Here is a 15,444-nt window from a genome sequence, read left to right as displayed (position 1 = left end):
AACTTTAAATTATATCCGAACACGGTTCAGATCCAATGTCCAAATATCCAAAATTCCCCCCCGAAATTAACATTGTATAGATATGTTCTCGTCCATAACACCGAAGATTAACGCAAGCTTGGCAAACAGGATAGAACTGACCTTGTCTGGGTCTTTACCCGGTTATATGTCCTGCAGGACTCCCTTGACCTGGTACGGCTACTCCGTCTCCTTCAGCTTGCGATGTTCCCGGATGTTGTAACCGGCAAATGACGATCGTCTTAAAGCCTTCCACGAATCCCGCGACGTCACGACGGATTCGTACAACCTCTTCGAAACTCGTAAAAACTCATAAATTACCCTCTTACATTCTCAAAGGTTCTCGAAACTCATTCTTATATCTTTCTTTCTTATTTTATTTTTATTTCCCACTGATAATATCAGCTCTCTCTAGCCCACCAACCCAAATATTAAATATACGAATTCATTGCCAACGGGAAGGAAGACTCCTGTGATTTTCCCAAGACTTAATAAAACTTATATTTTCAATGAGCCGAACATAATATTTTAGTTAAGGTTTTTGGTCTCAGCAGACCTGCTACATTAAATCCTTCCCCCCCGGATATTTTTGTTCAGCTCATGGTGGCTGTTTCCAGAAAATGCCCGAAACCGTGTCCCCGGCGAGAACTTTTCTCACACGTTTTCGTTCGACACATCAAAAAATTTGTTCGTTCATACAAATCTTAACTATAACAATAGAAAATCTTTATCCCTTTTATTTTTGTATTCACAAATCATAAGCTTGCCAACACCATTCTAGTGCCTTAATATATGTTTTTGAACCCCCACGACGTTTGTTTTACCCGAAAATTGCCAATTTGCACACTCCGATCCTGAAACGAAACGCAATCTCACACAAAGAGACACGCTCCTGTCGTCATCTATGGTTTAGACGGCCATTCACTAGCGACCCATAATATAATCAATTCTTCGCACCTTTTATGAGCGCGTTTTGTACGGATTTGGTCATCATACCAACAGATGGCGCTTTACACCGTCACAGATGTCACGGTTAAACCACAAAACCGATTTAAATTCTTTCATCAATGGGAAGCTACATTATCAGAGAGTAACATAGACCCCATATACATATATTTAATCCCCGTATCCCCACGTTAATGGGAAAGCACAGATGGAACCGTTGGGCGTAAGATATATATTATAATCTGTATAAAATCTTAATAAATTTTACTTTTAAGATAAGGTACATTATTAACAAATTATACAGATAAACGTCAAATAAAAAACGAGAATAATGACGAAAATGGCCATTCCACTGTCGTTTCTTTAATTTTAAGATGGGCATAAATATTTATGTAAAGATCCCTATCCTTGGATTTATGCGTTCATTTCGACTAAAACGCGAATAAAAAGGAAATTATTCAGCTAGAATTTATTTCCGTGGACGAGAATGATTGTATGATGTTTTAATTAATGTTGTCCCTCCCGAGGCCATTGTTTTGATGAAAAATTCCGCAAACTGCTATTTGTTTACATAATATTTAATGGCATGTGTGTCATTTTTCAAAGGAACGTTTCTTTGAAAAAGTTTTCATACTTTTACATTACTTACTTGAGTTGTTTGGTTGTAATTACCTGCTCTTAAATTTATTTTGAAAGTTTTGAAAGCAATTTTTTGTTAATAAAATCCTGTTTTAATGGTCAACGATGAAGAACTGTTAAATCAATCGGAATATATTACCTGTTATTTTTCTTCAATAAAATTCAAGTTCAAATTGAAATAAAGTAGGCTTAATTTACAAGCACTTTTTGAATGATTTGTTAATGTGATGAGGAAAGTCAAAATCAATAGATCAAAGTCATAACATTTTAGGTTTTTTTTTCTACGGGGGGTATTAAAACCTTATTTTAAATTATATTTAACAGAGACATAGTTTCGTGAAAGTTCAAAGTAGTATTTCTCCTTTTTATTAAAAAGTAAGCATGTAAAGGTACTCACTCCAGCTTCACTATCCATTTTGTATTGTGTCGGTGTAGTAAGAATTGCAATCGTGTTCTATTAAGTCCTTCAGCAATAAATCTTTTAGCACGGCGTATAGCTCGTGCACAAAAGATTCAAAGTCAACGGTAATTTTCTGCTGCATATATCTTAGCTGTACACCTTTGTTAATCTTCAACAGTGTTTTGTGTGTATGTTGTGTATACCTTACAGGGACATGTTGGCAATTCTTTGTATTATAGTAATAATAATAATAAATCTTTATTCATCAAAACTTCATATCACAAATTAATTATTGAAGCCCTGTCTCCTGTATTAGTTTATAATAAACAATTTAAGTTATAAAAACAATAAATCATAAGAGAAAGAAAAAAACATGCAATATTAACATGCATTAGACGTGCAGTATTCAACTTATTTGTTTGTTAAATTCTTATTGCCTGAAAATTAAAGTCTTCGAACGAAAGTGTTGACCTACGGTTTCAGGAGTTAGTCGCCATCTATAAGCCTCATAAGGACCGATAATCATAAGCGGGTAATAGGGACCCTGATGGAGGCATGTGATTCAAGAACGTGGTGTTTGTAAGACCTTACAAGAGACTTTTGTCCCAGTGGACGTTCATTGGCTAAATGATGATAAATGATGATGATGATGATGATGATCTTATTCCAAAATACAGAAGGTTATATAGATTTTGACTCTTGCATAAGGACTTATAATACACCACTCTACAATAGAAAGCAAAAAAAGAAATATTTAAAAAAATTGTGCCACACTTAACCCCTTAACACTATTGTAGTACCTAATACTCAAACCTTAGTTTAAGCATCAGAACAGCACTATGTCATATTTGGCACAACCTTGAAAAAGTATCTAGCTCAGCATTGTGCTGCATGTAACAAGGAAATATTGGACATATATCGCCATAGAGATTTTATAGGTTTGGTATACTTGAATGTAAAGGCGATATGGTAAACTGGTATATTTATTAATTCACTGAACTGATTATTAGAGTGTAAGGATATAAAATATACTAATACCAAACAGGTGTATGGATCAGTGGAATAGTAAACTGGTTATGAATCACAATAAGCAATCTATTCACACATGTGCGGACGAGAGAATTCTAAATATGATATGGAAAATGTAAATTGCCAGATCTATGAGTGGGCGAACTAAGAAGTTCGCCACACATATAAAATAAACTTATATCAAATAGGTGTATCGGAATGGATTAGTGTAATAGTAAACTGGTAATGAATCACAATAAACAATCTATTCACGCATGTGCGGTCGAGATAATTCTAAATATGAAATGGAAAATGTAAATTGCCAGACCTATGAGTGGGCGAACTAAGGAGTTCGCCACACATATAAAATAAACTTATATCAAATAGGTGTATCGGAATGGATTAGTGTAATAGTAAACTGGTAATGAATCACAATAAATAATCTATTCACGCATGTGCAGACGAGAGAATTCTAAATATGAAATGGAAAATGCAAATTGCCAGACCTATGAGTGGGCGAACTAAGGAGTTCGCCACACATACAGCGGTCATTTTTAGCTGGTAACCTTGAATATATTGAGCAAGCAATAATATATAAGCAAGGTAAACTATTACTACAAAAGTCAGACAGGCACACAGACGTTAAATGTAGTATCACTCGTATCGATTGTTAGGTCCTATTATCGGAATACACTACTCACTTCACAGCTGACCTGGTTCCCGGTAAGCGGTTTCCGCTAGACCCTTGTATGATTTGCAAAATACGACCTGATTACAGACAGGGGATCGACAAGGCGTCCTAAAGCTATATAGTTAGATTGAAATTATTCAAATTGCTTAACTTTCTGTAACAATGTAAAGGAGATTATTGTTTGAATCTTTTTAAGCTACAGTTTTTATTCTTATTCACTATTAGAAACTACTATTTAATAATCAGTTAATCAGTATTTATCTATTGAATCAAATATTATTAATGAAAAAAAATATTTAAAATTACACTTTAGAAATATAACTTTAAATATTAATAAAAAAAAAATACAACCGACTTCAGAACCTAAAGACGTACCCACTAAACTAAAAAGTGAAAAATAACATCATAATTTTATTATGTTCTACCTGCTGATCAGTTCGAAGACGGTGCTAAGCTGGTTACGTATTAATTTAAGCCGTTTTTATAAGAACAACATGAAAGAGCACCGTCTTCAAACTGATCAGCAGGTAGAAAACCACTTAACGTACAAAGATGAATTTTGACAGAGGTAGTTTATAGTTAGTAGATGTCCGCTAAAAAAAGATTTTGCGACAGGGCCTGATTAAGGAGGTCTAAAGGCAGACGAAGTCGCGGTAGTCCGCTAAAATAGATAATAAGGGTTCCATTTTTGTACTACGTACGTTCGGAACCCTAAAAATGAGTACATTCCCGTATTCCAAGTTTCATCAATTCAGATCTTGTTCCGGAGAAGCTGTCAAGGTAAAAAGTATTTATCTCTGTACCATATTTTACTAATGATTAGTCGTTATATGATCTAGTTACAAACATCCAATCATTACCTATATTAACAATATCAATAATCTTCAGATCAAATTATGATTTTTATTTTTTATTATTTACAAGTTATCCCTTGACTTCAATCTCACCTGATCTTATGTGATGATGCAATCTAAGATGGAAGCGGGCTAACTTGTTAGGAGTAGGATGAAAAGGCACACCCCTTTCGGTTTCTACACGACATCGTAAAGGAACGCTAAATTGCTTTACGGTACGTCTTTGCCAGTAGGGTGGTAACTACAACCGAAGCCACGCACCAGCTAGATCTGAAGCAATCAAGAAAACCTCAGTTGTCCCAGCCGGGGATCGAACCCAGGACCTCTATCTTGTAAATCCACCGTGCATACCACTATGGTACGGAGGCCATTTACTATTTGAGATACAAAATATAATGTTGCAATTTCCGTTGTCTTTATTTAATTTCAAGGGTGGCACATATTTATGCAAAGATCCTTATCCATAGATTTATGTGTTCATTTCGACCAAAAAAGCGAATAAAACGTAAATTATCCCGCCAGAATTTATTTCCGCGGCCGAGAATAATGATTCTATGATGTTTAAATTACCACTGTTTCCCTTAACGACCATTGTTTTAACTCCGAGCAATTTCAATGAAAACCATCAAATACCGCGAAGTGGCACTCCAAACAAATATCGTTAAACGTATTGGGGATTTTATATTTGTAATTCTTTTCAACGGTTTGTGTTTTATAACTCTATCTTTAATGTGCTCGTTTGATGGCGGCGTGGTGTTTGGAGTTTATGTCGTGTATCGTTGAGTTTCATTTCGTAGTAAACTTGTATGGGATTGTTTAAAATAGAAATAGTTATAGTCTGTAGTTTTATTAACAGACCCCCTAGCCAAGTGGCTAGCCAAGTGGATGTATGGGAATGACATTTGCTATCGACAGGTCACGTGATCAAAATCGGTCATACATCTTTCTAGTTTTCGAAGCGTTAGCGATCGTAGAAAGAGAACATGCTACTTGGCTAAGGGGGTAGGCTTGATATTGTTCGTTAGACATCTAGCGTTACATGTTATTTATTAAAATTGCGTAAGATAAAAAATTGGTGTTTTCAATGTCATTATGCTGTCCGTTGTTGGTATGGTGTACCATTTTAACATTTTTATGACATAGCTTGACAGAGAAAGTAGGTTTCATTGTCCAAGCGGCTTTCCTGTGGTCCAGGCATGTTGCTCCCCTGCAACATTGGAGCTCCTGTGTGAAAGCAGGCTTGCTTGGTCCTTGAATTGGTAGATGCTCAGACCAACTACCATAGGACCTGCCTTGCTAGACGTTACCTCTCTCAAATATGATCAATTTATGTTTTATTGTGTTAAAATTACACCTGTGTGTATTATGATTTAAATTTATAGTTGTGTGTAGTGTACGAACGCAGGATATATTTAATGGTATTAAATATTTTCTATGTGTGAGTTTACCTCGCCCCCCTCAAAAAACGAAAGACAATTTTTTTGACGAATTTGAGTGTTATACAAGTCCAAAGATAATTGGTCTGAGAGTAGATGCGATCCCTTAGATGGAAGGATCACTATACTGCTTACCCAGTTCTTTTGGTTCCACTTTATGGGCTTCAGTTCAGCTCAGTATGCTAGCGAGGCACTGTTAGAAGCCTAAATATTCCTTCGTTAGTATTGCAAATCAATGTCATACACACCATTCATATTTCGTACGACAATTTACATAGATGACACTGCATGAGACAGTTTCAACTTAGGACTGTAGAAATTGTATACATTTAATTAAGTTTCGAAAAGATTATGCCCAAAATTCAAATTTACCAAACATACTGAAACCTTATGCGAAATGCAAAAGCAACCGGCTTATTTTTACATTTTCTCCTAATAGTAGCTACCTACTGTGTTTTAAATAAATGAGAATATTACACCAACAGATTATACTCTAAAGAGGCGACGGTTTGCTGAATTAATTCAGCGAAATGTAGTTATTCTAAGCTTTTTGCTGAACAGACGCCTGCCGCAAACGACAAAGTACTCGCAATCTCTACCAGCTGACAGAGGGGTTTACTCAAAAGTATCGTATTTTAAACGTTAAAAATGAGATAAAATGTGTTTAGCTTTTAGTGTATTTAGGACTGAATAACCAGCATTTAGCATTAAAAATTATACCTATTTGAAAACGGATCAAATTATATTTACTGACTTCTGTGCCTGAAGACTAAAGTCTTCGAACAGTGTGTTGCCAATGATGACTTACGGATCCAAGACCTGGTTACTAAGTGTGGAGCGTCCTCAGCAGACGATGGAGCGAACTGTGCTTAGAGTTTTTTTGCGTGATCGAATCAGAAATGAGATCCACAGAAGAACCAAAGTCACTGTCATAGCTCAGCGAGTCGTGAAGCTGAAGTGGTGATGGGCGGGTTGCAGGGAGCCGCTGGATGCTGGCGGCTCGAGACCGTTTTGTTTGGAAATCCATGCAAGAGGCATAGGCTGCCAGCTGTGGACAACGGCTGTTCAATTCAATGATGATAATGATGATGATTAACTGAATTCAGAAAAGGAAAAGGAGGAGCTTTTTAATTCGACGCGTATTTTTTTATGTTTGTTACGTCATAACTCCGTCATTAACAAACCGATTAACTTTACTTTCCTATGGACTTTAAGAAGTTCAATAGTTTGGTGTTTGAATCAAAATAACAAAGTGTGCTATACTAACTGGATTGCGTATTTTTATGTGCGTTTTTAGTGTGATTACGGTCACTAGAATAATTACAATGCACGTATCATCAAATGATGATAATTAACCGGACAATAGGAGAGGATCTTTACAAAAAATTCAACTGGCTTCAAATCAAAAAAAATATATTTGTTCTTCAGATCTAATAAATACACTAAAAGCGAAAAAAAAAACATCGTACTGTGCTATCTACGTATCGATAAGGTGAACCCATGGATTGCTAAGATATTCGTCTCAAAATCCTGTTATGAGAATTTTCTTAATTTAAAAATAAATTGTATAGCTACGTTTAGTTGTGTGATTAAGATCAGGTGCATATTTGTACACACCTTTAGATTGTTAATTGATTACGAAACACGGCTAAAACTCATGAGCTGGTTCTTGCATCGCGGCACGATCCAAACTCAATGCCGCCATTTGGATCGTGCCGCAATGCAAGAACCAGCTCATGACAAAGGGCCCCGTATGCCGTATACTCCAACCTAATATCACGTGAGTTTTAGGCGTGTTTCATAATCAATTAATATGAATAACACTCACGATAGTTTAAATTCTAAAACACCTTTAGATTATTATCTCTTGTTAACAGTGCCTCCAAACATCGTCGACGAGGGAACAAGCGGTGACATAGTGGCACGAGAAGGCTCTGACGTAAGCATCACGTGCAAAGCAGAAGGCAGACCTCTACCGCGTATACTGTGGAGAAGAGAAGACGGTACCAATATACTTCTGAGGAATGAAGCCGGAGAACTTCGTAAAGGTATCTTTAAAAAAAAATATTAGACACATAGATTTTTTTTTTAAATATGACCATTCTCCTCAAACTAGTCGGGAAAGACTGTGTCTGTATTAAGAGTGGGTACGATAATTAGATCAACGGGGCGGGGATCGAAATTACCCCTCGGTGATGAGTGTGACTGCTCTTACTGTTGAGCTATTAAGGCTATATAAATCTACAACACATAGGTAGGTAGTCGCAGGATTCGTAAGCCGTTTTATGTGCCCCGAAATGGGAGTTCTTGAGCGTTGTGTCAGCAAATAGTTTAGTTTTTACGCTCACATAGTCACAGATGTGACGATTCTGTAACAAGATTGTGTGTCCCAAGGCTGTGATGGACCTGCCAATGTATAGCTTTAAGCAATCTGTTAAAAACATTTACTTAGTCGAGGTTACTACACCATTGATGAGTGATTAATGATAAAGATAAAGATGCTTTGAGGCCGTTGGATCAGCTTCCACCTTCACACAGGAAGTAAAACTATAAGAAATTGTAATGTTCTCATCAATTGTAAATATTGTATAATTTTTTTAAAAAGAGCAACTGTTGAGTTTCCTGCCGGTTTCTTCTCAGCAGAACCTGCCTTCCGAACCGGTGGTAGAATCTTTACAAATAGTCAACTGACGTATCAAAAGTGCTTGTAAACTGAGCCTACTTGAAATAAATTAATTTTGAATTTTTGAATTTGAGTGAATAATTGTTAGTTGTTGCGGCTCCTATTATTTAACATTCTTAAGGGTTTATACTATTAATAGTATAAATAAAGTGTATTATAAGATAAGATAAATATACTTTATTTGCACACCACAAAGACAAAAACAAGTGAAATAAAAAACAAATTAGGAAGAGATCAGCATACAAAAGGCGGCCTTATCGCTAAGTAGCGATTTCTTCCAGGCAACCTTCGGTTTAGGAAAGGTATTATATTAAAGCGTTACGTCACGAAAATTTGGTAATAACTTAACAAAGTGTCTTAAGTAAAATAGATTGCTTGTGGTGACTTGTAATAAATTTTACTTAGCCTCACAGTATATATTAGAACTCCGCCTCCGTTGGAATACGTAATAAAGACTGACTGTGAGGTATTTCTACACCATGTTGTATATAAGCATCAACACCATCATCATCATTTTTATACTAAATGGTTTTTTAACGGTGTAATAAGGGCATTTCATTTCAAACATCATCATCATCAGGCGCCTTCTTCAAACTGAGGTTTGGTTAGAAAACTTTTCTCATCACTAGAGATATTTTTCAGCTGGCTGTAATTACTCTTGGTCCACTCCTTAATATCGTCCACCCATTTACGTCGCTTTTGTCCTCGTGCCCTTTTTTCCGACTATCTTGTCTTCTAGGATCAACCTAGGAAACTCGTAGAGAGGTCATCTTTGCAGATGTCCGAAAAATGCAACCTTCCGCCATACAGTTGTCATTTCAAACGTAGATTTAAATAGGAAAAGTATCAATCATTGATATTAGAAGAAATTTTTGAAAAACCCCCGAATGTCATGAAATTATTAATTACGCATTGCGCACTGAAAAAGAATATTGATGACTTGATTCTCGATCAAGTCATCAATATTCTTTTTCAGTGCACTTTTATTTGAGACCTTACTCCAGTATATTTGCAGATGTTCGTTTATTCATCACCACTTTCACCCCCCACAACTTTTAAACTCAACCGATTTTCACCCAACCTATCTCTTTTTTCTTCTAACATCATTGATTATTATAATATTCTGTAGCATATTATAATTGAGATGAATTTGTGTATAATTCCCCACATGAGCATAGACAGACAGCTTTACATTTGTAAGCTCTTTGTAAAAGCTTACAAATAGTTCTGTAACACTTTCAAAATTTAAGCATTTTAATCAAAAACCTGTATAAAAGAGATTTAAAGAGTTAGCCGAAATTACCCACAGTTTCCAGTATACTATCCTATAGGTGTAATGAGAAAAAAATATAAAGCACCTAACAAAAGAGGAGCGGTGCTATCACAAACGTGATGTAAAAAGCCCGTTTCCGAGACAGATTAAAAATACAGCTTAAAAATATCTCGTCTGCATTATGAAAGACACAATCCGATATGAATATTCGTGTCATACTGTAGACGGAAAAATTAGGGGAGGGTTTTTTACAAATTACTATGTACACTCGCTCCCAGATTTTGGTTACTTTTTATTCTTAAATAAAACGTAGCCATTTTAATTTCTTTCTGTCATCTCCGGTGCTCGTTTGAAGGGTCTATTGTGAAGGGAAAATATTTTTCTCCCTCTTTTTGTACTTGTTATTTGCGGTGTACCCGATTAGTTGTTTGTTTTTGACTATTTGTTAAATACATTTTTGTTAACTTTATTGAGCGATTTTGAGAATAAGTCTATCACTTTCATTATTACATAATTTTAAAGGAAATCAGTTGTCAACAGCTGTGTTTGTTTATCCACTAACTCAAAGGTTTGAAACAGTTTTGATTCAGTAGATATTTTTTGGAATTTGCCCGCTGTACATAAACAATCTTTTCTGACAAATTAGAGAGTAACGAAAATATTGGTCATATTTAGAAAGACAAAGAAAGAAAGAAAATTTGTTTATTTGACACACACACACAATACACAGAAGACATAAAAAAAGTAAATTAAATAAAGTAATTAAAATGAAAAGATATTAAATAATGTTTTTACCATAAAAATGGAACCGACATCAAGGACGTATTTCAGTTATTTTGATTTTAACACAAAATTACTAAACCGATTTTTATGAAAGTGAAACGGGACAAATCTGGAAGTATATTCTTTCAAAGAAATAAAGAATTTTCAAAATTGGTTAATAAATGACGAAGTAATGAGGTAACAAACATAAAAAATGCTTCTTATTGAGAACCTCTTCCTTTTTTTGAAGTCGTATAATAAATTCCAAAGATGATGGTTTACACCGGATGTGGATGTGTGTTATTTACAAAAGATATGGCATTTTTAAATGTGCTCATCAATACAGTTGTTTCAGCTGACATGTACACGGGCCCATCACTGAACCTCACGAAGGTGGAGCGTCGGCAGATGGGCGCTTACCTTTGCATAGCATCCAACGACGTGCCGCCGTCCGTCAGTAAGAGGATAATGCTCAGTGTTAACTGTAAGTGCTATCATCTCACATGCTCAAAATTCATCTCATCTTTGCCATTACTTCCGGATTCGAACCCACATCCTCCGGAATCGGAGACAGAAGTCATATCCACTGGTCTATCATGGAGTGTGTGAAGTCTGCCAATCCGCATTGGGCCAGCGTGGTGGACTGTTGGCCTAACCCCTATCATTCTGAGAGGAGACTCTGAACATGGGTTGAGAATGATAGTGATGATGAATCTTTTGTTACAGTTGGACCCTCAATAATGATAGCGACGAAGGTGATCGGAGTGCCCACGGGGTCTCAAACACAGATGGAGTGCCTTGTAGAAGCGTACCCCCCAGCCATCAACTATTGGCTCAAGAGTGGGGAAGAAATGATACTCTCTGGGTAAGTAAGTTTTTATATTAGTAACGTATACAACAATGGTACGCGCGGTGGATTTACAACACAGAGGTCCTGGGTTCGAACCCCAGCTGGGCCGATTGAGGCTCTCTAAATTGGTCCAGGTCTGGCTGGTGGAAGGCTGAGAACCGCCAAGCGCAGCGAAGAAGCGAGCGTTCGTGTCGTGTAGAAACCGAAAGAGGTGTGGATTTTCATCTTCCTCCTAACAAGTTATTCCGCTTCCATCTTAGATTGCATCATCACTTACCATCAGGTGAGATTGTAATAAAGAGCTAACTTGTAAAGAATAAAAAAAACAATTAACAAAGCAAAAAAAGACTTGGAGCACTCAATTAATACCTTTACCCTGCCCTTCTCGTCAATCTGAGGCGTAGAAGTCACATATCTAAAGGTCTCATACAGTCACAGAATAGAGAATGATACAGAATGAGTCTATAAAAGCAGCGCGATGAGGCCGGTAAAACCCATGAAAAAAAAAACAAATGTCACACGTCTCCTTGACATTCGCACGTACAAACTTTTTTCATAATTTGTATTTCATGATTTAACACTAACAATAATAACGTAAATTGATGTAAACTAATAATCACCTATAAAAAATACTTCATCATCTTTTTTTAATTTTTATAAACAGTTTATGAAATGTTTAATTTAAAAACATAAGACGCCATTTTTCTTAAATAATATTGAAAATTACCGATGTGACGCTTTGTATCGTACTGAGTCTAGAATTATTCGTTTTTGAATTTGTATTTGAAATGACTGCATCCCTGTCGAGTTCCGTGCCCTCTATCTGCCTATTATTCTTCAATCTGTGCATACAATGAAGAAATATATCACTATCAGGAAGGGTAGTTACATCTCTTACCCGGTTTACAAGCTCCCTTCTTCCAAATCCTCCATTGAAATTGTGAAACCACGAACAGTGTATTTGGACAGACAAATACCGTTTTTTTAGGAAGTTGCTGGTTGTGACAGCGTTTGCAGTGGTGTCTGTAACTACTGAGTACTTGGACAATTTCGGTTTTATTTTGATTGGTTGACTCGAGTTTTAAACACGGAATCTTAACAGTTTAATCAGCGACATCTTCTAAACCTATACTAATATTATAAAGCTGAAACAAACAAAGAAACAAACTCGTTTCTTTGTTTATTTGTTTGATTGAGCGCGGTAATCTCAGGAATTACTGTTCTGACTTGAAAAATTCTTTCAGTGTTAGATGAGCCCATTTATCGAGAAAGGCTATATATATCCCCATATTCCCCATATTCTTACTAGAACGGGAACCACGCGGTTGAAACCACGCGGCGTCAGCTAGTGAACAATAAACCTTTTTCTCTCTCTCTCTCATTAACTATATAGTCATTTGCAGTAACTATCTCATAAAGTTTGGGATAATAGTCTATAAAAGATGATGCAGTGACTTACAAATATGACTTAAACCTGATTCATTAGGAAATATTTCCTTTATACAAGTTTCCCTTGTATACGGTATACGTATTATAGTGAATGGGTCATTTTGTCCATCGATTTTACCCCATACACCGATAGCTCGCGGCAAAAACCTTCAAATTGACATCGTTTTGTTATTGGATGAAACGATGCCAAATGGGAAAAAAAAAGAATATTTATGAGTAAATATATTGCACATTGTATATACAATATTCAGTATTTTGACTCGTAAATATATAAAAACCAATTTATTTTATTGACAGCCTTGTGTATAAATACTGGAGAGTTTCAAAAAGTCGCTTAATTGAGTACAATTTTACTACACAGCGTGGGTAGTTCGAAAAGATGTGTCTTTTCAATTTGTATAATATATCCGAGCTTTTTTGAATATCGAAATACAAAATGAACAGGAGTTATGAGAGTGCGGTTAATAAAATAATTCCGACCGTAAAAACACATTTATTACTCTCCCGATTTCAGTAGGTACAAACTACAAAGTATGTAATTGATGTAACTATAATACTCGTATCATCATCATCACCATTAACAGCCGATGGACGTCCACTGCTGGACATAGGCCTCTTGCATGGACTTCCAAACAAAAAGGTCTCGAGCCGCAAGCATCCAGCGGCTCCCTGCAACCCACTTGATTTCCTCAGTCCACCTAGTGGGAGGTCGACCAACACTGCGCTTTCCGGTGCGGGGTAGCCATTCCACCTTGGGACCCCAACGTCCATCGGCTCTTCCAACTATGTTGCCTGCCCATTGCCACTTCAGCTTCGCGAATCGCGTAGCCATATCAGTGACTTTGGTTCTTCTGCGGATCTCCTCATTTCTAATTCGATCACGCAGAGAAAACCCAAGCGTATAGTGTTAATATAATATGTGGCTTAGTAATTTGAATTAGAAGGAATTAGAGGCAATCGCACATTTACGCGACAACTTATACTAAAATTATGTAAAAAAACGTAAAGAATTATTGTACCCAAATTATATTTTTTCTCTTTCTTTCAAACTCTTCTCTATAGATTATGCTTCTGAATAGGTTAGGTAAGTAGTCACTACAAACGAACCAAACGGTTATTTAACCGATTCCAAAAAAAAGGAGGAAGTTCTCAATTCTGCGCGTATGTTTTATTTTTTATGTTTGTTACCTCATAACTTCGTCATTCGTAATTTTAAAAATCCTTTTTTTTTAAATAAACTAGCTGACGTGGTTTCACCAGCGTGGTTCTCGTTCCCGTAGGAGTACGGCGATAGTATATAGCCTATAGCCTTCCTCGATAAATGGGCTATCCAACACTGAAAGAAGTTTTCAAATCGGACCTGAGATTCTAGCGTTCAATCAATCAAACAAACAAAGTCTTCAGCTTTATATATTAGTATAAACAATAATTAACTTAGACTACTTGAAATGAGAGAGTTTCATTAATATTTATATGTGATTTAATAGATATTACATTTATCTACGGAACCCATAAAGCATGATTAAATAGGAACATCCTCACAAATATTTTTCACTGTCAGAGCAGATTTCGTATGAAGTGCTCGCTGTGAGTCTGTCAGTATATCACTACTATAGGCTGACAGAATGGAGATGTGTCCATTTTTTTGGACGATAATTGAAAAATGTCAACATCAAAACCTTTGACATTAAACAACTAGAGGTTCGGGTTACCTTTGATCATTCATGCTATACATAGCTTTGAGTACCTAGGCAAGTAAACAACTTATAAACAGCGTATTGCAATAAATAAGAAGTGTTTCCCGTTAAAACATTAATAACAAAATCAAAATGAGATTTTTAATGATTAACCGTCATTTGACTTCTATACTACAGCCTTTCTTGATAAGTACTGTTTACCAACAAACAAATTAAAAATAAGGGTATAAATCACTAGTCATTTATTATAATCAACTTGTTCTTAAATTAATGAAAATAAATTTGATTAATAAGCTTAGAACAATTACAATTATGGTTAATATATTTTATGTATAACATTTTAAAAACAAACCATACATTTTTTTAAATAAATAAGTTACGAAATGACACGCGTTTTCTACCTTCATTTGTAATTTCTTTGTTAGTAAATATATAGTACTCATCAAAAAAGGCTGTGGTATAGGTTGTATACTAATAGATAGTATGTTACGTGCCTGCAATATCACACCGCAAAAAGTGATTCGAATTTAGCTACTCCCCTGAGCACACACATGCACATTTTTGTGTTTACTACATTTTATACCTGCTTATGTATATAATATATAGTTTTTACACTTCTTGAAAACACAATTCGACATTCCAGACAATATTTATTCGTTGTTTACAATGCGGCTAAAAGAATTTAAGACAATTAACCACTTTTAGCCGCGTTAGTTTCGACGCGCTAGGGACACATCCT

At 35.7% G+C, this 15,444-nt stretch overlaps 1 protein-coding gene across 2 annotated transcripts in view; it reads left to right on the top strand.

Moving 5' to 3' along the window:
- LOC112053629 (opioid-binding protein/cell adhesion molecule homolog) overlaps positions 1-15,444 on the top strand; it is a 116,105-nt gene that overhangs the window by 92,128 nt on the left and 8,533 nt on the right. Inside the window, exons 6-8 of one of the 2 annotated variants that reach the window (XM_052886581.1) lie at positions 7,869-8,039; positions 11,065-11,193; positions 11,436-11,574. In XM_052886581.1, the coding sequence (XP_052742541.1) occupies positions 7,869-8,039; positions 11,065-11,193; positions 11,436-11,574 (439 nt within the window). Of the gene's footprint in view, positions 1-7,868; positions 8,040-11,055; positions 11,194-11,435; positions 11,575-15,444 lie in introns of both variants that reach the window. The other variant, XM_052886580.1, reaches the window with a different exon arrangement.

The sequence above is a fragment of the Bicyclus anynana genome, chromosome 17 (assembly GCF_947172395.1).
Source record: "Bicyclus anynana chromosome 17, ilBicAnyn1.1, whole genome shotgun sequence".
Classification (NCBI taxonomy): domain Eukaryota; kingdom Metazoa; phylum Arthropoda; class Insecta; order Lepidoptera; family Nymphalidae; genus Bicyclus; species Bicyclus anynana.
The sequence above is the reverse complement of the archived record's forward strand: the minus strand, read 5'-3'. Positions and strand labels throughout refer to the sequence as shown.